At 63.0% G+C, this 22,777-nt stretch overlaps 1 protein-coding gene across 1 annotated transcript in view; it reads right to left on the reverse strand.

Moving 5' to 3' along the window:
- Positions 1-4,602: 4,602 nt before the first annotated feature.
- NHEJ1 (non-homologous end joining factor 1) overlaps positions 4,603-22,777 on the reverse strand; it is a 45,387-nt gene continuing 27,212 nt past the window's right edge. Inside the window, exons 6-8 of the mRNA XM_075153939.1 lie at positions 5,686-5,803; positions 5,334-5,437; positions 4,603-5,059 (exon numbers count right to left, since the gene is read on the reverse strand). Of these exons, the coding sequence (XP_075010040.1) occupies positions 4,979-5,059; positions 5,334-5,437; positions 5,686-5,803 (303 nt within the window). The 3' untranslated portion in view covers positions 4,603-4,978. The remainder of the gene's footprint in view (positions 5,060-5,333; positions 5,438-5,685; positions 5,804-22,777) is intronic.

Below are 22,777 nucleotides of genomic sequence, written 5' to 3' on the forward strand. Positions count from 1 at the left end.
TGCGGGCGGGGATCAAACAGAGCAGGGAGGCAGCTGGTTGAAATTTAACCACAATATTCTCGCTCCCCATTGTTTCCAGGGAGGCCCGATATTTCCACAACAGGATTATGGCATCTGATTAACTCGCTGAGACAACAATGAGGGGCTGGGATGGGCTTCCCCTTCTAGCTGCCAAAAGGGGAAAGTAAATACAACACCCTGATTTCAGGAGCAAGGGCTTGCAGGGCCCCCCCGGTTCTCCCCCAGCTGTGTGCTGGGGAGGGGTCCAGTACGGCTCTGCTTGCACCCCCTCTGGCTCCCTAGGACCTTCCCAGGTGAGGCAGTGCCTTGGGATGCCCCCATGCACACAACTCTGTCAGGGATGTCCCCTCGCCAGCTCTTCGGTGGGCACAGGTCATGGGTCACTCCTAGGGATAGACAGAGAAGCCAGGGTGGAACAGCCCGGCCAGAAGTCCAGCTCTGGCTGCAGGGCCTGTGCTGGCCTCAGTGGGACCAAGCAATTTGGGCAAGAGGGATGCAGGCTGGGGAGCCAGCAGCACCCACGGGCTTGGGATGCTGCTATCCAGTAGCCCCAGTGGACCATTTCCTTTGCAGGAGCTGTAGGCAAAGTGCAGCTGGCCAGAGGTGTCTCCATCAGGTATTTGTACTCAGTAGCCACACTCCATCAGGTTTTCCTACTGGTTTTGGGTACCCAACCAGCGCCCAGAGCCTCTGAGAAGTCCTGCCACTGTGCAGGATGGTGAGGCTGTCCCGCTACTCCTGCACATGATGGAGCAAGAGGGTCTGCCCAGCAACTCCAGGCCACCCCACTTCCACATCTGTTCAGCTGATCCTTCCAGTGGAGCATCCTGAGGAGCATCATCAACAGAGACAGCAGAGGGGACGTGTCATAGCACCAGTCCCCATCCCTGCCTCTGGTTTCCCAGGGCTGCAGACGGGGCACAGTTCTCTGCGCATCATGGGCACAGGAAAATTGGAGCCTGGGCTAGGTCTGCAGGGTCCTCCAGGCTGGCTCGTACTCCCACCAAAGGAATGAGCCCAGCTCCCCACCTTGTTCATCACTGCCACGAGGGAGTGGGGAACAGGATTATCTGGGGTGGCGCTGGGTCTGGGGGGTGCAGCACATCCCCAGGCAGAAGTGCCCTATGGCTGCCAGTCACCAAACCCAGACCTGCAAATAACCTCTGCAGCCTGCCAGCATGCAGCGTGCATGTCACACACGTCTGTTCCCCTCCCAGCAGCTCTGGGCTGACAGCAGCCTTGCCCAGCCCTCACTGGTACAACATTCATGTCCCACGGAGGCCCAGGGCTGCAGACAGGGAGCTGGGTTTGTCTGTGACAGCAGCTCCTACCCATGCAGGGGCCCCGGCATCCTGCATCGGCTCTGGCCACAGTGAGCAGTGACAGCGTCCTGTCACTGGGTGCAGAGTCCGTTGCCTCCCCATGCAGCAGGGACCTGCTGGGCTGGCTCGGCTCCTGCACGGGACATGGGACACAGGAGAATGACTCCCACTCATTAACAGCTCTGTACTCATGAAGAGCGGCCCCCCAGGAACTGCCCCAGCTCCAAACACCCCTGGTCCTGCCTCAGCCCCGCTGCCCTGTGTTGGTGGCAGGGGTGGCTCTGCAGCTGGGAATGCCACCCCAGCTCTCAGCAACCCTTTCCAGGGGGGCTGAGGCAGACTGTGGGAGCACCACTGCCCACAGCATCGGCATTCCTAATGCCAGCTTGTGTCCCTGCCAGGCAAAGCCCGCTGGCACATGGGACCAAGTGGGACAGGAGCCCCAGGCACGATAGGGCAGGCAGGGCTGGGGGCTGGAGGCTGCGACAGGGTCTGTCTAACCAGGGAGTGAGGGGGGATTTCTGCTGGGGGAGCTGGTGGGAAGGGATGCTTGCTGCTGCAGCACTGGGTCACAGGGAAGAATCACCTTCTAGTGGAGGTGGGAGAGATGCAGTGTCCATCCCTGTATCACACAGCATCTCCCACGGTGCTCAGCCACTCTCAGGCACCGCCGGGACGCCTGGCCACCACGCGCTGCTTCTGCTTGCGTCCCGACCGTGCCCAAGTCCCTCCTGTCTCTGTGCCTCGGCATTCCACACCACCGCATGCCCCTATCCCTGCCCCGAGCGGGAGGGCAGCATCCCGCAGACACCTCGGTGGGCTCCCAAGGCTGCCCGGGGCAGGGGGCAGGGGGCTGGCACAAGGCCCCGCAGGGCTGCCCGGAGCCGGGTGCTGCACAGGGCGAGCGGGCGAGCAGGCGGCGGAGCCGGGCGACGCAGTCTAGGTGGTGCTATTTCTCTATTTTTGCACTGGACGGGTTTGGGATTTTCCTCTCCCTATTCGCTGCCTTGGTCGTCTTCTTCTCCTCTCTCTCTCTCTCTTTTTTTTTTCTTTTCCTTTTCTAAAAATACTTGACAGCGATTGAAAGGTCCCTTTAATCGAGGCCACAGAGCCCTTATTAAGGGCACGGGTCGGGGTGCTGGGCCGTGCCCGGCATAACGGCTTCATTAAACCTTGCGAAAACTAATATTTATGGAATCAAATTTATGGAGGCCGAGGCCGAACTTGTGGCCTTTAATGTGTGTCGGGAGCTCAAATCCAGCCGGCTCCAGGGAGGAGGGGGTGGGGACAGGGAAGGCGACCCCAGCGGGACAGGATGGGACAATGAGTGGTGACACTCCCTGGAGCCGGCGGCAACCTGGGCCAGGGAGGCACCGGTGGCCCCACGCTGGAGTCTTGGGGGCTGGGGTCCCTGCGGTGGCCTGGGGGCATTGGCAGAGGTCTTTTTCCTGCTGATGTCTTCACTCTCCTGCTTTTATTTACCCCTCATCCATGCTCCTGCAGCCCCACCTTCCCTTGCCTTGGGAGCAGGGGCAGTGGAGCAGGATCTGTCCCTGCAGCAGGTCTTTACCTCCAGCCCATGCCTGCTGGGGTGCTTGCCCGTCCCTTGGGCACAGAGCTGCAGGGCTCCCCAGGGGGACTTCCTCTGCAGCAGGACAAGACTCTTGAGCAATGCCCCTGGGACTGGTTCCCCTGAGTTGAGCACCCCAGGGAGAAGCAGAGACACAGGCAGGACGACCCGGGAGTGCAGGTGCTGGTTTGCACCACCCGCTCCCCTATAGAGCCCAGAAGCCACTGGCACAGCAGGATGTGAATATGCCCCCCACCATGTGACGTCCCCTCAGCCCCAAAGGGGACAGATGAGCCAAATGCCCTCGCTGGGGTGATAAACCCTCCTCCTGCAGGTCCTGGCGTGCACAGGGAAGCAGCAGAAAGCCCAGGCCCAGCAGGGAGCCAGGGGACCTGACTCGGAACAGAGCAGCTCCCAGGCCAGGAGATGGAGCCCATATGGATGGAGCAGAGGTTGCAGCAGGGGACAACCTGGTGACCGAAGACACATGAAACATAAAGCTGCTAAACTGCTGCCCTGGTCCTACCCAGCCAGTAGCAGGACCCTCCCTGGGGGCAAGTGCCCCACAGGCAGACCCAAAGCTGCCAGGTTAAGATGCTGGCAGATGGGAGAAGGTAGGATACGTAGCTGCGGCTGTCGGCCCAAGCGCCCCATCCCATGGCTTCCCCTTCCCACCACCCACCCTGCCCCGCATGCTGCTCCTCGGAGAGGAAATATAAAAAGCAACTGGCTGCTCTTGCCCTGGGACTGGCCGGCCACGGCCCAGCAAAGGCCCTTTCATTCCCCTTCCACAGACACAGGGGCTGCTCCGGATGTTTTTGTTTCCCCCTTGCTGCCCGGGAGAGCAGGGGGTGTGACTGCGGCCAGCCCAGCCCCGGGGAACAGGGCAGCCGGGGGCACGAGTCCCTGCCCCAGGAGAGTGGCACTGCGGGCTGCAGCCTGCCTGCAGCAGTGCTGCCTGGCTCTCTGCCTGCTGTTTTAGGACCTGGCTTGGTCACAAGAGTGGGGTCCCAGCCCTAAAGGAAGCATGTGGACACAAGGGCTAGAAGAGGAGAGCAGGGGTTAATGGATAGATGGATGGATGGACGAATGGATGGGTGGATGAATGGATGGATGGGGTGTGGAGGGTTAGAGGTGGTGCTTTGTGTCCAGGGAGCATCCATAACTTGCTCCATGGCTGCTCCCAGGCCTGGGAGCTTTCAGTGTGTTAGTGGCTTTGTTGTCCCCTGCCCTTTGGAGGCCAGAGCATGGATCAACCCCATATCACCTGCCCACTAACTCTGGGGGAGCTGCCCGCATATGGAGGGTGGCCCTCAGCATAGCCAGGCTGCCTTGGCCAACATGCTGCAAGGGCTTCACCTGGCTCCAGGCATCAGCGCATGGTGCGTCCCCAGCGTGGGACAAGGAGAACGTGGGGTTCCAGGCCCCCCAGCATGCAGTGCCCTCAGGATCTGGGGGTCCCCTCATGCACAACCCACCACACGCTGCTGCTCAGGGTGAGGCACAGCACGGGCTGGGAGCTGCTGTCCTGTCCCACAGCAATGAGCTGCTGTCACCTCCTGACTGTCCAGAGCCACTGCAAGCCCCTGGGACAGTGGGACCAGCCTGAGGGGGACCCAGCAGCACCGGGGGCTGCACCCCTGCCTGTGCACTGCAGGCCCAGGGGGGACAGAGCAGGCAGAGAGGGATCTCACCCAGACACAGCCCTTTATTGCAAACCCACATGAGAGCAGCCAAACCCCACAGCCCTCCTGGAGCCCCGGCTGTCCCACACCCACCCGGCAGCATTCCTCCCACTCCCCCTGGGTCCAGCGCTGGCTCCATCACGGGGCAGCCTGGGCAAGCTCTGCACCAGGGGAGAGGCAGAAAAGAGGTTCCTGAGACACCATCAAAGAGAGGAGATGCCCCATCACCCTGGCTGGAGACACCTTGGGAGGGGACCATGCCCCAGGCCAAGGTCTGCTGGGAGATGCAGGCGAGGAGGCAGAGGACGCATGGGTGCTCTGCACTGCCGCTCTCGGATGCTGGGGGAGCAGAGATCCTCGGGGTGGGTGGCAGGGACATTTCAGCTGAAAAGCCCTTTCGCCGCCTTCGGCTTGGCCTTGGCCGCAGGCAGCCGGGGCTTCTGAGCTGGGGAAGAGGCCGGCTGGAATCAAAGCGGAGGCAGCGTCAGTCCCCCCCGGGGGTTCACGCAGGATGGGTGCGCGTGTGCAAGCCCCCCCCACCCCCGTGGTGGTGTGCAAACCACACACGCTTGTGCCACGGACCCACACGCTCCCCAGCCAGGATGCATGGGGTCGGATGGGCTAGGAACTGAGCTGAGACCTGGAGGGGTACAGGGTTGGATGCGAGGAGGGAAGGGAGGTGCAGGCCCCATCCTGCTATTGATACGGAGAAGCTGTTTCTAGAGCTGCACTCACCGTGGTTCCCTCACTGGAAGATGCTGTTTCATCCTCCTGGGATGGAGGTGGTGGATGGGGGTGTCCTGTGATTTCTGCAGTGGGCACCGGGCCCTCGGTGTCCTCTGGTACCAATAGAAAGAGATGCAATTCGGGATTGAGATGAAGGAGCACAAGGCATTGCCCAAACCCACACCAGGAATGGCACATGGGTGGGGAAGCTCAGCCCACAGGGGGAAAGCAAAGGGGGAGACTCTTGCATGGGGTGAGCGGCACCCAGGGCCCCACTCCCCTTCCCCTGGGATGGGGGCTCAGCCGTAGGGAGGCCGGGTGCTTCAGGCTCTCCCCATCCCACAGCCACGGAGCTCCTCACCTGAGCGCTGCCGTTTCCGAGCCTGCTTGGCCTCCTGCTGCACCACCGCCGTGTAGAGCTGCCGCAGAGCGGAGGCGAACGCCTGCCCCTCTCCCACACCGCAGATCTGGGGCAGGGTCTGCGGGGGAGAGCAGAGGCACCATCACCCTGCCAGGAAAGCACCTGCCAGGAAAGCACCTGCCAGGAGCTGGTTCCTGCCAGGACACCCTGCCATGGTGCCGCAGTGGGGCAGAGAAGGGGCTGCGCATCCCTCTGCCCATCGGGCTCCATCTGCTTCACCCCAGGGACCGCATAACGGCTTGCAGGGCCACCAGCTCTGGCACCGGGCAGGACCTGGCTGCTCCCCAGCTGTACACACACACACACACACACACACACACACACACGTGGGTGCACACACCCGCACGCCTGCTCCGGCCGGCCGGCTGCCTTCCCATTCAGAGGCAGACTGTGGAGGCTTGCGAGTCATTCATGAAACACCGGAGATAAGATCGCACGGGGAAGGGCTGTGGCTTCCCTGGCGGGAGCAATGCCGGGGCCATGGCTGGCCGATAAGGACAGTGAGCCTCGGGCAGGGGCAGGACCTCGGCACGAGGTGGGGACAGGGAACCTCTGCCTGCCACGACTGCCTCCAGCGACGTCTATGCAGGCAGCACAAGCTATCCCCGGTGGCCCCATGGCAAGCGATGGTGATGCGACGGTGAGACGAGGGATGCCCAGGTTTGCTCCCAGGCTGCCAGAGCAGCTCCTGGCTCCCTGCACACATTTTTGTCTCCATCCAGGCTTGACGCAAGGAAGCCCCCTCTTCCTGCCCTCACCCCCTGCCAGGGCTACGGGATGCCACCCTCACCCTCTGGGCCATGCCAGTGTGCATGGGGGACCTTGGCTCTTGCAACAGGGAGGCTGGCAGGTTGGGCAAGCGCCATGCTCCACTGGGAACCTAACGGAGCACGCAGCCAGAAAATAAACACGTCCAGGGATGGGGAAACACATGCGTGCCCTGGAGGATGGCGGAAACACATGCGTGGGGGTGCGTGGGGCACGGTATGGGCACATGTGTGCAGGTGAGTGTGAGTGTGCGTGTGTGCATGGGGGACTGTGTGCGCAGCCGTGTGTAGATGAGCATGGCTCTGTGTGCGCGTGTGGCTGCTTGTGTGGCTGTGTGTGTGTGTGTGTGTCAAAGGTCTGCGCACTAATCTCTGCTCCACTCCACACCCAGACAGCAGAACAAAGTGTAACAGATAAGGCTGGATCCTCTCTGGGCCAGGGGAGCGGGGAGGGGATGGGGACGCTCAGACCCACTCAAGGCCAGAGTCCAAAGCCTGGTCCCAGCTTCCCAGTGGCAGAAAGGGCAGGCTGAGCTCCCCTCGCTGCTCCCCGACGGACGGGGAGGGAGCGCAGGGCTGATGCCAGGATGGGTTGGCTGGTGCGCAGAAAGGTGCCTTCCCCGCAGGTCTCATCGCTCCTGCTGGAGGTGCGGGCATGAAAGGCCCCTTAGCTGTAGGATACACATGCCACCGGGGTCTGCTTTTTGGCCAGCTTCTGTGCAGGACCTCCTGTGTCCCTACCCACTGCCACAGGAGGGAGCGATGCTCTGGTCCCGGTGCCCTGCCAGCATCCCCGGGATTGCTTGCCACTGGGCAAACACACCTCCCAATGCCTCCTTGCCCAGCTTCCAAGCCCTGAGCTACGCTGGCCCATCACAAGGTCCCAAGGAGGAGGAGGGATGCTGAGCACCTCGGACACCCTGGGGATGCTCTTGCCCTGGATGTCGCAGCCCCATGGGGCCAGGGTTGCACCCGAGGTTGCAAAAGCAGCGTCCGAGGCCGGGAAGGCGACTGCACTTCAAAGGCAGGAGAGGGGCTGGCAACGGGTGGCCGACACAGCCCAGATCAAAGGCACAAGCTGGAGTCATAATTCAGAGAAAAGCAAACAGCAGCTCCCAGGAAAGCCAGGGACGGTGGTGGAGTGAGCAAAGTGTACTAGATAGCACTGCGCGGGTCAATGCCCCGGGAGGGTGGGAGAGTCCCCTGCAGAGCCACCCGGCCCTGGGTGCCACTACCCTGCTGCCCACCCCCTCTCCCCACCACCTAGGGGTCCTCAGGGAGCGCCAAGGTGGTGGGGCAGGCTGTGCACCCAGGTGCTGCCCAGCCCCCTCCACTCCAACCCAGCCGGGACACAGGCTGCGGTGCAGGATGGCACCTGGGACATGCCCCAAACTCCGGGGCTGCCCAGGCTGCTCCTCTTCCCAGCATCCAAGTCAGGATCGGGGCAGGGCAGCTGCTCTCTCGGTGCTCAGCCCCAGCTGCCTGGAGCCAGCACAACGTCCCCCTGGTGTCCCTGGAGACGGGGCATTGGGATGTGGGGAGTGCCCACCGTGCTTGTAACCATCCGGTGTCCCCGAGACCTGCACACACGCACCCGCTGGGGTGGCACCCTGGGGAGGTGCTGGGAGAAGGGTGCCTAGTACGGCCAGCCCCTCAGGGAGGGATGGGCATCTGGGGTGGCACAGGGGTCTGCAGGTGCGGGGCACCCGCTGCCCATGCCTCTGAGAAGGGCCCAGCTCCAGCAAGCCTGGGGTGGAATTTGGGAGTCACCGGCCACCTCCTGCCGCTGCCCTTCCCGGCGGCTCAAGCCCACGGGCTCGGAGCCACTGGGCTGCCAGAGCTGGCCCACGCCAGGATGGGAGGGCCACGCTTCACAGCCCCGGCGGGAAATGGGTTTATAACCAGAGCTGGAAGCGTTTCCCTGCAGAGCCATGACTCAGCAGGGAACAGCGCGTGCTGTGCCAGCCACCGGCCACCTGATGGCCCCGGAGGCTGAGAGGGACAAGGAGGTGTCCCCAGAAGCGACTAGGTGGGGGACAAGCCCTGGGTACTGGTGACTTTCCTCTCCCTCCTTGCCCCACTGCCCCAGCACATCCCCAGGCTGAACCCTGCCGCAGCCAACTTGTTGCCCCTGCTACGACGTCAGCCCTGGCCTCCGGTGACTTGTTTTTCTCTGATTACCCATCTCTGGGATAAACATGATGCCAGAGGTCCGGGGAGCCGCGCAAGCAGAGAGCTGGCACCTGGGGGAGCGCCGGCCGGGTTGTCCCACGCGGCTCGCCGGGCACCGGGGAGCGATGACCAGGGAGCTGGCACGGCTTGCCCCGCGTGTTATGACTACCTGGCCACAAGGCCAAGCGGGATGCCCCGGTATCAGGAGCGACTCAAGGCTGCGGCAGCGGCACGGGAGGCTCCGTAGCACACCCTGAACTGTGATTAACCCAGCTGGGGGGGCTGCCCGGCGAAGGGGGGCAGGCGCCTGACCTCGTGCCGGGAGCAAGCTGTGCTCGCCGGCAGCCCCGCAGCGGTGGGGGCAGCTCACAGGGAGCTGGGCTGCAGCCTCGCTTGGTGCCCCCCATCCTGGAGGGCTCTGCTCAGCGTGGGGGGGCGACAGGGCCAGTGGTGGGCAGGGTACAGCATCCATCTCCCAGGCATCCTGCCTTCATCCACCCCTACCCAGACTCCCTTCTCAAGAGACCATAAAAGATGGCGATTTGGATGTCCTCTTGACAGCGTGAGCAGGAGGGGCACGTCACCCAGCCCGACACTGTGCCACCAGAGCAGAAGCATCACCTTCCCCTGGCCTGGGCCTGGGGGGGGGTTGCAGGCAGGCTGGACCATGCTGGGCCCCCGCGCCGGTGCCAAGCACCAGAGTCTAAATCGGTCGTGCTCAAAGCTGGGGACTGACCCTTTCATTATCACACCAGACGTTCGAAGTGGTTACCAACATTCTTCGCTACAAACCCCACATTCCTATTTTTTAATATATTTTTAACTGGAAAACAGAGCGAACGGGGCCTGTTTGGAAATTACAGCCTGGCTGCTGTGGCTTGTATGTCAGATCTGCCCACATTCCCGTGGCCAGCCTCAGCACATGCTCCACAGGGGCACACTTAATAATTCCTGCTGGGGCTGGGAGCCAAGGGGTGTGGGCTGGGGGGGGCATGGCTTCCCCGGGCTCCCCTCGCCAGCGGGCTCCACGGAAGCGGCGTGGTGGAGCAGCGGCCCAGGAATGGCGCACCGGCTCTCTGGTGATGGGCACAGCTGCTGCCGCGCTGGCACGGGTGAAGCCTGGCAATGCTGCGGCAGCCCATGGCGGGCAGGGGAAGGGCTCCACGGCCGGGGCGTTCCCATGCCTTGTGGCCAGGCTGCCCTTGGCGCTCTCCCCTGCCGTGAGCTTTGTGTGTGCTCCTGGGAACAGGGCTGGCGTGGCTCACTGGATGCACGCTGGGCATCTCTGCCCATGGTCGTGCCAGCGGCGGTCAGGCTGGGGAGGGATCAGCCCTGGGATCCAGGTAAATGAGCACCGATCTCCGCTAGCCGCTCACCCGGCCTCTGCCAACAGCGCCGGACCAAGGGATCCCACCAGGATCTGCCTGCGGGGGGACAGAGGTGAAGGGGGTTGAACTGCTCCCCACTAGCTGGGGTCAAGGGCAGGCAGAGGGGCAGATCATCCCCCTGGGATGGAGCAGGGCACACCAGCCTGGCCTCCTGCCCCAGCTCTGGTGGGGCAGTGACCCTCTCCCTTGAGGCAGAGCTGCCCCAAAGCACCCCGAGCTGCCCCAAAGCACCCCGAGATGCCCCACACTGAATGCTGATGCCTTTTCCCAGCTCCTCCAGCCCTTGGAACCGCTTCATGCGCTCACCCCAGTTTGCAGCAGTCCCTGGGGCACTGCGTACCCCAGCGGCGGACAGCCAAGGGACCTGCCCTGAGCTTGCGCTGTCCCCATCACCCCCTACCACGCACGCCCCCGGGGACGCGCAGCAGCAGGAGGTAGGAGAGCTGGCGGTGCTGCCAGCCCGCCCGTGGAGCAGGCAGGGGCAGGATGGCCAGGGCTTCCCAGGCAGGGAGCCAGGCTGAGCACACCTGGCAGGAAGCGGCGGTGCCGGCAGGGAAAGGCAGCCGGAGAGCTGCCGAGAGGTGAAGGGGTCACCCCGGGGAAGAGCGGGCGGTGAGGCCGGGACGGCCGAGCATCCCGGCCCGACTCAGCCCAGCCCAGCCCGGCACAGCCCGGCACTCCTCCCAGCGCCGCTCCGGCCCTGCTGTGGGCAATGTTTTCCTTTCCCCCTGACTTTCGGGGCCTTTCCAGCGAGCAAATGTCAGGCGCATAAAGAGCGGCACTGTGAGCGGAAGATGGAGCGAGAATGCCTGCCCGCGTCCCTCCGTAAGTGCTGTCTCACACTTCATCAAGGCAGCCTTTGCAAGCGAGGCACCCGCTTAACAACCAGCAGTCTATGCTGGCCGGCGACCGCAGCAGCCCCGCCGCTCAATACCCTTTTCTTTTCTCCTTGTGCTGTTTTCACGGCTTGGGTTACAGCTTTTCTCGCAGACACTGAGCGGAGGGGCGCGGTGGCAGTGGGGGCTCTGCATTGTGCCGCCTCTGCGCTGGGCTGGATGCAGGTCCCCCCCCATGCGGGGATGCTGGGGGGGGTCCTGCCCCTGCCCTGCCCACCCACTGTTGCTTCCAGCTCCCAGGGATAAATCCCAGGGAAAGAAGGATCAGCGGCAGCGCAGAGGTAGGACAGGAGGTTGCAGCATCTCCTCCCCAGCCACGCGAGGACCAGCCCACCAGGAGCAGCCTGGGGCTTGGCAAAGGGCTCATGGGGGACGAGGGGCTCCAGCCCTCAGTGGGCACAGTCCCTACCCCATCACACTTGGAGAGAGGCCATCCCGCCGCGCTGCCCAGCAAACCCACAGGCATCCAAGCCCTCCCACTGCCCAAGTGCCAACAAACTCCCTGGAAAAGAGTGGGGTCCAGCAGAACAGCCCTTGCTACAGGTACCAGCCTTGCCTCCCTGCCTGGAGGACCCTGCAAGAAGCTGGGCATGGCTGCCCAGGGGCTGGGGGCAGCTGCTGGTGGCACCCCCAGCTCCAGCCTGACCATGGGCACTTGTCCTCCCATCCAGCAGCCTGTGGGGCAACAGCAGGAGAGCCTCCGGGGCAGCTGGCATTGGGTGCCAGTTTGGCAAGGGAGCTGGGCAAGGAGGATGCCTTGAAAAGCAGCAGGTCCCAGCACGCCAGGACTTGTGAGGACTTGCTGCTGGCTTCCAGGAAGGCAGAGCCACAGGCTGATGGCATCACCTTTGCCAACCTGGCCCACCACCGACACAGGGTGCTTTCTCCAGTGCAGGCAGGGGAGGGCCTGGGCAAGGCCAGGAGCAGAAGACATGGAGACATGGTGGCCAGGGTCCTTCCTGTCCCAGGGGGACAGCTCAGGGACCCCGCTTCTCTGCGAGGAAGCTGGGTGGCTCACACTGCCTTGTTATTGTAGGGTGGCTCGGTGAACACGGACACATCACCCAGGCTTATTATTGTAGGGTTCCTCCGCAAAATGTGCCAGCTCATGTGGGTTTATTATTGTCTGTCCAGGAAAGCTGGACACATCGTGCTGGTTTGTTATTGTAGGGTTGCTCAGGAAAGCTGGCCAGCTCATCCCGGCTTGTTATTATTGCACAGGGCTCGCGGGGGGCTGGCCAGGAAACTTCCTGCAAAGTGGGGTGACGGAAAGGGAGCCACACCTGGTGAATCACAAGGATGCTGTGTGGCGATAAGCGACAGCAAGGGGTGGGATCCAGCACCCCGGCTCCACCTGGTGAGGACAGGCCACTCATTCACGGGCACAAACACTCACGGCTCCCCTGGGACCCGTGGGGCAGCAGGGCTGGCGGAGGCGGCAGGAGCGTGGGTCAGGGCTGGGGGCTGGCAGAGCGTCCCGCAGATCCCTTGAGAAGCGAAATCTGGTGGTGACAGGAGGAGATCCACGGGGATGCTGCACCCAGCGCGTCCCTAAACCCGGCACACAAGGGATTAGCTGAGCTAACAGGGCCCGGAGCGGAAGCTGGTGCTGAGCCAGGCGGGATTAGGGGCTTTGGGGGGAATCTGGGCGCGTTCAGGACCGGGCTGAGCGGGAGGCAGCGGCTGCTCCACCCCGGCGGCTTTGCAGTTCCTCCCAAGTGTGGGCGCAGCCGGAGGGGCAGCCCCTGGGGACACTGCCCCATCGTCACCCGAAACTGCTGCAGGAAGCATTGCTGCGTGGGGCAGGGGGGCAGCGGGGCTCGGCCCCGAGCTGGCTCAGGCGGCTCCCCAGGCACACGGCTCCAGCAGGGCTGGGTCCGACATGCCCCAGCGGCCCTGGCACCGCCACTGGCACAGCCACTGAGTCACCACCACTTCCCCTTGCTCTGCGACAGCCTGTGTTTCCCAGTCCCAGCAGACTGTTGGTGTCCCTGCAGGCAGTGCCCAGCTGTGCCAGTGCCCAGGTGTCCCCCAGGCAGTGCCGGTGCCCAGGTGTCCCGCAGGCAGTGCCCAGCTGTGACGGTGCCCAGGTGTCTCCCAGGCAGTGCTGGTGCCCAGGTGTCCCGCAGGCAGTGCCAGTGCCCAGGTGTCCCGCGGGCAGTGCCCAGCTGTGCCGGTGCCCCGGTGTCCCCCAGGCAGTGCCAGTGCCCAGGTGTCCCGCGGGCAGTGCCCAGCTGTGCCGGTGCCCCGGTGTCCCCCAGGCAGTACCAGTGCCCAGGTGTCTCTGCAGGCAGTGCCCAGCTGTGCTGCTGCCCAGGTGTTCCCCAGGCAGTGCCAGTGCCCAGGTGTCTCTGCGGGCAGTGCCCAGCTGTGCCGGTGCCCAGGTGTCCCCCAGGCAGTGCCAGTGCCCAGGTGTCTCTGCAGGCAGTGCCCAGCTGTGCCGGTGCCCAGGTGTTCCCCAGGCAGTGCCGGTGCCCAGGTGTCCCGCGGGCACTGCCCAGCTGCTCAGTGCAGATGTTGGTCCCTGGCCAGGCAACAGGATTGAGTGTCAGGCGAGCTCTGCGTGCACAGAAGCAGCGTCAGGAGGCCAGGCTGCCCTGCGAGCACACAGCCCCTTCATTCATGGCAAAAAATAGCCCCCCGGGGTGTGGTCCAGCCTGGAAAAGCCCCCTCCAGCCCTGGCCAGCCCATGTTTATTCAGCACGGGGGGGACGCGCTGCCCTCCCCCTGCCCGCTGGCCCCGCGCGCCATCTCCCTGCCAGAGCGGCTGCTCCTGGATGCGGTTCCCTGGGTCCCCCCCGGCCAAAACACACAGGCTGGGGCGGGGGGGATGGCAAACCCCTAAAAAGCATTGGGTTCGTCTCTGGGAGGAGCAGCCCCCGGTGATGTCATGAGAGTTTGCAAGCGGCCACATGAAAGGGATTCGCTGCCCAGGAAATCCACAGGTCCATGCTCCGCCAGACAAGCCAGCAATTCTTCAGTGGGCCGGGAAGGAAACCTTGGGGAGCCGGAGCCAAGCCTGCCCTTGCCCCGGGGACAGAGCCTGCCCCCAGATCCACGGCCCCCCAGGGTCCCCAACCCTGCTCCGCAGTCCCCCCGTATCCCTTTCTCAGCATCTACACTTCACAGCAGCCCAATCCCTGCCCCCAAATTTGTACCCCTGGTTACCAATCCCCAGGGCACCAAGCCTCGCCCTGTAGTCTTCCAGCATCCTAATCCCTGCTCTGCAGCCTCCAGACCGGACCCCTGCCCCACAGACCCCAGACCCCAGACCCTCTTTCTCTGCCGGCCTGGGGGGCAGCACCCCCATTTCCATGGTGATCCATCAGGCTGGGAGCGGCAGGTGATTTAGGGCCAGGCGGCGCTGCCACCAGACAATGGGGATGCTGCAGGGCAGGGGATTCTCTTTCGTGAGGGATTACGCTGGGGACAGCTGGGAACACACAGACGCAGCCCCCCCCCGGCCCCCTCCCCAAAAGCCAGCTGGGATCTCGCCCCACTCCGGCGGGCACTGCAGACATGGGCTCTGAAACCAAATCCGCTGCCCAGGGCCTCCCCTCCCCATTTCCCACGGGCGCAGGACGCAGCGGCTGGAGCGATGGGGAGTCTCTGCTTTCCTCCTCCTCCCAACGCAGGAGACACATCTGGGCTCCCATCCAAGCCCAGAGCCCCAGCTCTGCACCCCACCCTGCCCTGCATGTCCCAGCCCCACCATGGATCCCACATCGCATGGGAATTGGCGACGGAGCTGCCTCCCCTGCCCCATGGCCAGCTGCAGCCCAGAAGGAGCCAAGTGGCAAGTGAAGATCAGAGTGGTTTTGACTTCATGCCCCCAGTGCCTCCCATGCACCGTTTTAGGAAGCTGCAAGCATCCAGCCCATCCACCTGCAACTTGCCCACGGAGACACTCTCCTGCTCTACTTGCTCCATCTCCCCCTGCACAGGCTCAAGGTGACAAGACCTCTCCGCAACCCCGAAGGTGCCTGGGGGCCAGCGTGTACCCCAGGCTGGTGCCGTGGCACATGGGGATGCCAGCTGGGAAATCCTCCGTGGAGCAATGGGCACGGGTGTCTTCACAGCACGGTGCTGGGGCGGAGGGCTCTTTGGGGTCAGCTGAGCGGTGACAAAGGACCCTGCAGCTGAGACCCTGCTGCCCTCAGCAGACAGAGGCTCTTTGCAAAAGGGCCGGCTCCGAGCAGACCACAGCCTGGGACATCTAGAATGTGGGGCATCTCCATCCTGCTGGTACCCAAATCCATCCATGACAGCGCTGGGCTCATGGAGAGGACAGGGCCAGTGGAGAGGAGACGAGAGCCGCCAGGGTCAGCGCAAGGCTCTCAGGGCTGTTCCCTCTCTCCGACGGGACCGGGGTGGGATGTTTGCTCCTGCTGTCCCTGTCCCAGCTAAGAGAGGGGACTCAGTCTCTGGGACTATCAATCAGGCACCTTTCACCAGAGCTAAAAATGCACTCTCAGAAGGAAAACAAAATAAAAACACAAAACAAAACAGAGAGGTGAAAAATTCCTTGACATTTCTCTCCTGCGAGTCCCCAGGGCCAGCAGAAAGGCGAGAGCCCCCGGAGTTTGTCAAGCAAACACTTTCACACCCTCGGCCGCGCTCGGCACGCTGCCGCTGGAATGCCAAATATATATTTAAGCCCTGCTCATCAAAGGAGTCTGTTCGGAGTCGGTCTCGGGCAATGTGCATGTGGGTTTGGCCCGGAGCGAAAACCAGAGACGCTGAGAACATTTCTTGGGGATGGGAGACAACTCGCACACACACGCGCGCGCGCGCGCACGCGTGAGATAAATGACAGCCTTCAAGGTTGTGTGGCTGTAAGGTCGCGGGCTGGGCACGAGATACCTGCCCGCTGCGGCACTCACCCTTATCAGCTTCTGTCGCACCACGGGGTGGGGATGTTTAGGCTGGAGGGAGGCCAGCAGCCATTCTGCATTCCAGCGCACTATAAACTTTGTCAAAGCTAAATGAGCTCAGCCAACAAAGCTGGGGTCTGGGGAGACGAGCAGGAAGCGACACTCTGGGAAAGGACAAGCTTGCGGGGACACGGAGGGCTGGCCGGGGCTGTGCACCCCGCGAGGAGGTGATGAGAATCCTCAGCCCGAGCGCAGGACTGAGCAACAGGCAGGCGCAGATACAGCGCTCCTGCAAGCCCAGGGTTGGTGCTTGCCAGGTGCCACGGCATCCCTGGCCGCTGCATGGATCCTGCTCTGCCTCCCCCTGGCACAAGCTGCACCAGGCAGCCAGCCCCAGCCCTCCCGCAGGGCACCGCTGCTCATCTGCTGCCAAACCACCCCCGGCCCCTTGCTTGGAGGAGCCGAGGGCAGGGGGATGCTGGCTGCATCTGCCCCACACCGTGCTGCCCCACAACTCCTCCTCCCAGCCACGGCTTTGCTGGAACGAGATGTCTGGGCATGGCAAGGAGCGCTTTGGGAGGGAGGCTGCAGGCAGCAAAGGGGAGAGCCCTCCTGCATGGACCAGTCCTGTTCCTCGGCGCCCTCCCTTGGGAGCATCCCCTTGGTTTGCTGCAGACGGCCCAGGGATCTATGCTCATCTCATGGACCACCTCAGAGCTGGAGAGATGGGGAGTCTCTGCCTTCTTTCTTTTCTATATGGGGTTTGCTCCCAGCCATGGCAGTGCCGTGGCATTTGCAAAGCCCTGGTGCTGCCTGCAGAGCTGAGATGCTCCTGCCCCATCTCCGGAGGCAGGTCTGGGAGCTGCCAGGCACAGGACAGAGGGCAGGGCAGGAGCTCCATCTCCAGAGATGATGGGCCAGGCTTTCCCCTCTCTGTCATTGCTCCAGCCAGGAGCGAAGAGGTCTTAGCCTAAATCTTGTGTCTAATTCCAGCTGACAGAGCTGCAGGTCGGGGTCTGGCCAGGGGCTGGAGCTGGCCGCGGCAGGAGAGATCATTGCCACGAGCAAACAGAGCACGCCGGCGCTGTGAAATCAGGCATTACGCGCCTGTCGCCCGTGGCAGGACCAGCCCGTCAGGCTGCCGGAGAGCCGCTCTGGTTACGGCAGGGGTAATCCCGGCACTGGCGGGGCCTGACCCTGCACAGTCGTGCCCCTCAACCCGGGTTCATCTCCAGGTGAGGGGAGGGATTGCTGAGCTGCGAGTTGGGTTTCAGGCACCTGCTGCTAATAAAACACTCTGTCAGGGCACCTTCGCCCTCTCAGCCCTTGGAGAGAGGGATGGGGTCCCTGCGGTGATGCCTGGGGAGGGCACAGAGGGCTGGGGGAGCCAGGAGCCATGGCCCCAACCCTGCCCCATGCTGCGCCCCTCTGCTCGGGCGAGCAGACCTCCCCTTGCCGCTGCAGCCCCATCCATCTCTGCCCTGCCAGGTTCGGCCGCTGCAGCCCAAGTCGCTGCTCATTTTCAAGGGCAGGGATCCCAGCCTGTGCCGGGAGCGTGATGCCCCGAGGCCCACTGCTCGCCCACGGGCGATGAGGAGCAGAGACCTCCCACGGCTCCGGCGACCACTGCTTTTTCCAGGCCCCTGCCCACTCATCACGCTGCTCTCTCCATTTGGGCTTGCCTTGCTCCAAAGGGTTCACCCACCCCTTGCCATCGCCAGACAGCAAAACCATGCCCTTTGGCTAAATACAGGGTTTTTTAAAAGCCTCACCATTTTCATCCCTATTTTTCTAGGCGTTTTCTTCCATGCACCACTGTCTGTCATCAGCAGCACTGGAAAACAAGGGACTCAGGGCACCTGCTTGCAGCTCCCCTGTGCTCATGTCAAACCTCATCTGTCTGCAGTCACTCTCTCCTGAACCACCATCACCTCCCAGTCTAAAAATTGGTTTATCTTTAACCTTATCCGTAATAACATGTTCCAATATATTGTCTCCTATACGGTGCCAGGCTAGAAAATCCACCTCCATAACTTAAACCCCTGCCATCCCTATGGCCCTGCTCTTTGCCAGCCTTAAAGATATCAGCGGGCTCGGCAAGCCAGGTTGTGCTTGCTCCTGCCCCTGCTCCCCCTTGCCAGACCCCAGCCTTTGGTGGGGTTGCTGCCTGGCTGGGGGGCCCTGTTTCCAGAGTTGCTGGGGCACTGTGCAGGAGGACGCTCTCCCTTCCCAGCCAGGTCTTTCCACAGCCTCGGGGGGATGGGGGACCTCTATAGCTCCCCCTCCACTGCCGTCAGCTGCCATCATCTCAGAACATGAGCCTGTCACTGGCAGACACAACAGGGACACTCGGGGAGCTGTTTCTTTGCTCCCCAACAACCCCACCTCCTCCAGCAGACCCAAAACAGGAGCCGAGGCTGGGAGAAAACCTCTCCGAACACATGGAAACTCAAAAGGCGGCTCTCAAAGTAGACATCAGAGCCGAGGCAAGGACTGGGCTGCTCCTCACCCTGCCCGGGCTGGCTCCTGGAGCTGGTACCTGCAGCCCGCTGCCTCCTACCAGGCTGCACATCTGCAGCCTCTGCCCGTGCAGGAGAGCAGGAATCAATTACAGGGCTGGCAAAGGCAGGACTGCCCTAGGGCTGGCGAGCGGCACCAGCTCCAGCGGCCGCAAAGCACGTGGCACGGCACCGGAGGCAGCCCGCTGGCCGGCCCCGCGCCTGGGCTGAGCGCAGATGTGCCACTGGCTCATGGGGAAGAGGCAGGGGAACCACTTGAAAGCCATGGTATGAAAGCGCTGGTAAACCAGGGCCACTCCTCTGCTCCTCTGGCTCCATGTGCTATTTATAGTGCTCTGGGTGCCCACCCCGGGGGAGTTCAACCCTGGGGTGCAGACTTTTGCCAAGCCAGCCCTCTTTTCTGCCGTGCAGCTCCCTGGACCCCCAGCAAGGACTGAAAAAGGTCCCGGACCCACCTGATAGGTAAGATGCTCTAGGGTGGGCTCTCCCAGCCGGGTCTAGGACCCAGCCAGCCACAGGGGCTCACAACACGGCCACATCAGCCTGCACCAGAGGCACCAGCCTGCATGCAGCACCCTCAGACAACCAGCATGTACAGCAGGAATGTATGGACAAGCCCCACCATACCTTGGGTGACAAGGACAGACCCAGAAAAGCCATGGTCACTCCCTGGAGCCCCACCATCAGTAACCCCAGGTGGCTGTGGCTGGGCTGGGGGGAGATGTCCCTGCTCTCTCCAGGGCTGGGTGGAAAGGCTATGGGGAGGCTCCCCTCAAGCTCGTAGGTTTTCTTGTTGCATGGGAGGGTGTCAGACCTCGGCCCCATGTCCCAGCACCCAGCACCTCCTGGGCGTTTGCAAGGGCTCTTGAGTCACCGCAGGCAGAGGAGAGCTGAGCTTGCACAGGTGAAACGTGATTCTGCCAACCCACACCTCGCGGGGGCTGCCAGAGGGCTTTGGGAAGGTGGGCAGCGAGGAAGGGCAGCAGTGCCATGCCCTCAGCATCTCCCGGAGTGCCAGTCCCGCATCCTCTCCTCCTGCCAAGCAGCATGCGCAGGCATGGCTCTGCGCCCAACCCCAGCTCTGCTGGCTGCAGCCTGGCAAGAGCAAGCTGCGGGGAAGGATGCTGGCACCCCCTGTGACATGGCTCGGGTGTCGTAGCCATCAGCGACTGTAGGACAGGGGACAAGGCAGACCCCTCAACAGTCTCTGCAGCACAGACACCCACCGCTGGCAGCCCCATGGGGCAGGACAACCACTGCCGTAGTGGTGGCAGCTGGGGGACGCACCAGGCAAACACCAGAGCACCAGGTCACACCGTGACAGCCGGGACGAGGACCCGGGCGCCTGGGGGAGCAAACGTGGCCGTAGCCCCATGCCTCCTCACCCCCCTGAGCAGAGGTGCGGGGGCTCCCAGCACCTCTTGAGGGCTGTGGGGTGAGGATGCTGCCCGCACAGCCCAGAGCCCACACCACAGCCCCGTGGTGACGCCAGGGGCGGGGGGGTAGGACCGCACCGATCGGGAGCAGGTGGCTGCTGCTGGCGGTCCCCCAGCCAGCGGCCAAGGAAGAGCTAAATTTATTCCACCAATATGTGGGCAGCGGGAGGGGACCGGGGGGCTCCTCCAGCCCATCTGCCCCATGCGCGGCACATGTCCCACCGCCCTCCTCGGCGGTGGCGTGGCCGATCCTGTCCCGACACCAGTGACGGGAACAGAGCCCTTCTGGACCGTTTCTTTGGCACCCACGTGTCCTGATGACTGGCCCCAAGCGGACCCAAGTCCTTCCTCCCCCAACCACAGAGGGGAAAGTTTCCAAATTAAAAACCTAAAACTGGCAACAAGGTGCCCATGGCAGGAACCTTTTAAACTGGCCATTAAAGTTTATAAGTTAGACGGGCACCAGGAGCGAGCGGCGGAGCTGCAGGAAAACAGCCGCCCCTCCTTGAGCAGCCTAACCACGGCTGTCCCCAAAGCCGCAGGGCTGACGTCACGGCATGACTTCACCTCCATCACCCACCGCCTGGCCGGCCCCAGCCCCGTGTTTACCCCTGCCCGTCCCCGCTGCTGTCCCTCGCAGCCCGCTTTTCCCTTTGAGGTCAGTCGGCAGCCCCGGGGCCTGGCGAGGAAGAGGAAAAGAGCAGAGAGAAGGAAACCAAACCTCAGCGCCCACAAGGCGGGCTGCAAAACACGGAGCCCCAGCAGCCACGCTGCGGGGACGGCGGGCTCCATCCCAGCCCTCCTGCCTCTCCCCTGCTGCATCCCCCCTTCCTGCCCCGAAGCTGCTGTTCCTGGAGTGGGAGACTGGGAAAACTCCAGCGGCCAGGGCTTTGCCCGTTGTTATTCTCCCATTTTTCCACAGACAACACACTCCGTGCCCTCGGCAAGACGGGCTGGGGGAGGACACCGACCTGGTGTCCTGTCCTGCCCCAGGACGCTGGGATGCACCGCAGGTACCTGAGAGGACCCAGGCCCCGTCCCCAGGGATCAGATGCTATGGGGTGGGTGAGATGCTATGGGGTGGGTGAGATGCACAGCCTGTCCCCAAACTCAGCTGGGAATACGTGGCCAGCCCCAGGGTGAAGCACAGCATGGGGTTTCAGCTAGAAGAGCTTTGGGAGTAGCAGAAACAGAAGCCTCGGGTGCCTGGGTGCAGACCAGGGCAGCCCCGTTCCCCTCTCCCCTACCAGTGCGGGGGCACTTCGGCTCTAGACCTCTCAAAGAAGAGCCACCAGCCTCGGTGAGGTGTTGCGGGTGTGTGTGGGATGCAGGTTTGCTTTGTACAGCGGGGTGGGAGGGCAGATGGGGGGGTAAAAACCCCATGGGTAGGGATACTGGAAGAGCCCTGGAAGAAACACCACAGTTGTTTTCGGAGTGGCTGTGCACGGGGGCCAGTGCCGAGCCCTCCGAGCCCTGTGCAAAGCCAGTGCTGCGCGCTGGAACCGACATGAATGATGTGCTCGGCTCAGAGACACACGTTGCCAGAACATGGGTGAGAGCCACAAAAGCCACACGGGTTCAGGAGGGGCAAGGCTGGGGGCTGCGTGGCCGCAGAGCTGCCTGCAGCAAGCCCAGGGCGCTGGTCAGAACAGTCTGGGAAAGCCACTGTCCCCATCGGCTGCTGTTCGGAGCCGCACGAGGCACATTTTGCCCGCTGTCACCTCCTGGAGAGGTCTGTGGGTTGCATTTATAGACTCGGCCACAGACCCTGATCCTTGTCCTCTGGACCGCGCAGTGCTGCCCCTGCATCCGGAGCATCTCTGGGAGCGGGGAGCTGTGCCGGCCCCCTCTGCGCCCCGGTGAGCTGGTGCATGCACGCAAGCCACTCGCACGCCTCCCCGCGAGCATCGATCGATGGGGAAGCGCACACACGCGCACACACACACACACACAAACAGGGCAGCCTCTGCAAACAACTGCTTGTTAAGTTAAAATTAAACTCTGCACAAATATTGACCTTTGGAGGGGACACAAACTCTGCCGATATATTTACCGGCTTTATAAATGGGCCTGACCACAGTGCCCTAATCGCTGAGCTGGAGGAGATGAGGGCTGCGGAGGTGCCCAAACGCGGTGCATCCCCCTCTCCCTGAATGGGGCTCTCCCCGGACAACACCACTGTGCCCCCCAGCTGACCTCCCCCCGCCCCAAAGTCCCCACTCCAGCCTGAAGGAGGATGGATGGTGGGCATGAGGATGAGCTGGATCCACTCTTCCCCACAACTCATGGTTTCTCGGGGGAGCAGCCAGCGGCTCACGGACAGCCCTGAAGCACCCAGGGGAAGCTCTTGTCCCTTCTGGGCTTGTGAAATTGGTCCAGCAGAGCAGTCCTGGAGCTGCCCCTCATCTGCCAACCCTTCCAAACCTCTGCATTGACCAAAGCCCCAAAGCCTCACTGTCTGGCAGGGGCACCCACTGCCAAACCCCAGCTGCCCAGCCTTCGGGCAGGCTGCTCTGCCCACGAGTCCGTGCCCCCTCCGCACAGTGCCCGGCACATCCTCAGGGTTCCCATCTCTTGAGGGGGACCCAGAGCTCAGGGCTCGGTCCTCCATCTGGGAAGGCTTTGGGAACTGCAGAAACACCAGCAGCCTGCAGCTGAGGGGGCAAAAAGCACCCCACGACAGAAATGATGCAAAGAGAAGGCGCAGCACTGCTCTGTGGTGGGAAGTCACCCCTCGCAAACCCACCAGAGCTCTCAGAAGGGGCCAGCATGCCCAGCTGAGCATACTGGGGGATGCAGTGGGACTGGGAAAATACTTAGGGCAAGGTGTTTCCCCAAGGATGGCTAAACCGGCTCGGCTGTTGTGGGAGAAGAGGCAAGCTCTTCTCACAGCCTACGCCTAGGGTAAAGCAGAGGAGACAAGTTGGAATAAAGGGTGGCTTTTGCAGGCAGAGGGTACAAATGGGGTGGCACAGGAGGC

The sequence above is a fragment of the Calonectris borealis genome, chromosome 6 (genome assembly GCF_964195595.1).
Source record: "Calonectris borealis chromosome 6, bCalBor7.hap1.2, whole genome shotgun sequence".
In the NCBI taxonomy this organism is placed as follows: domain Eukaryota; kingdom Metazoa; phylum Chordata; class Aves; order Procellariiformes; family Procellariidae; genus Calonectris; species Calonectris borealis.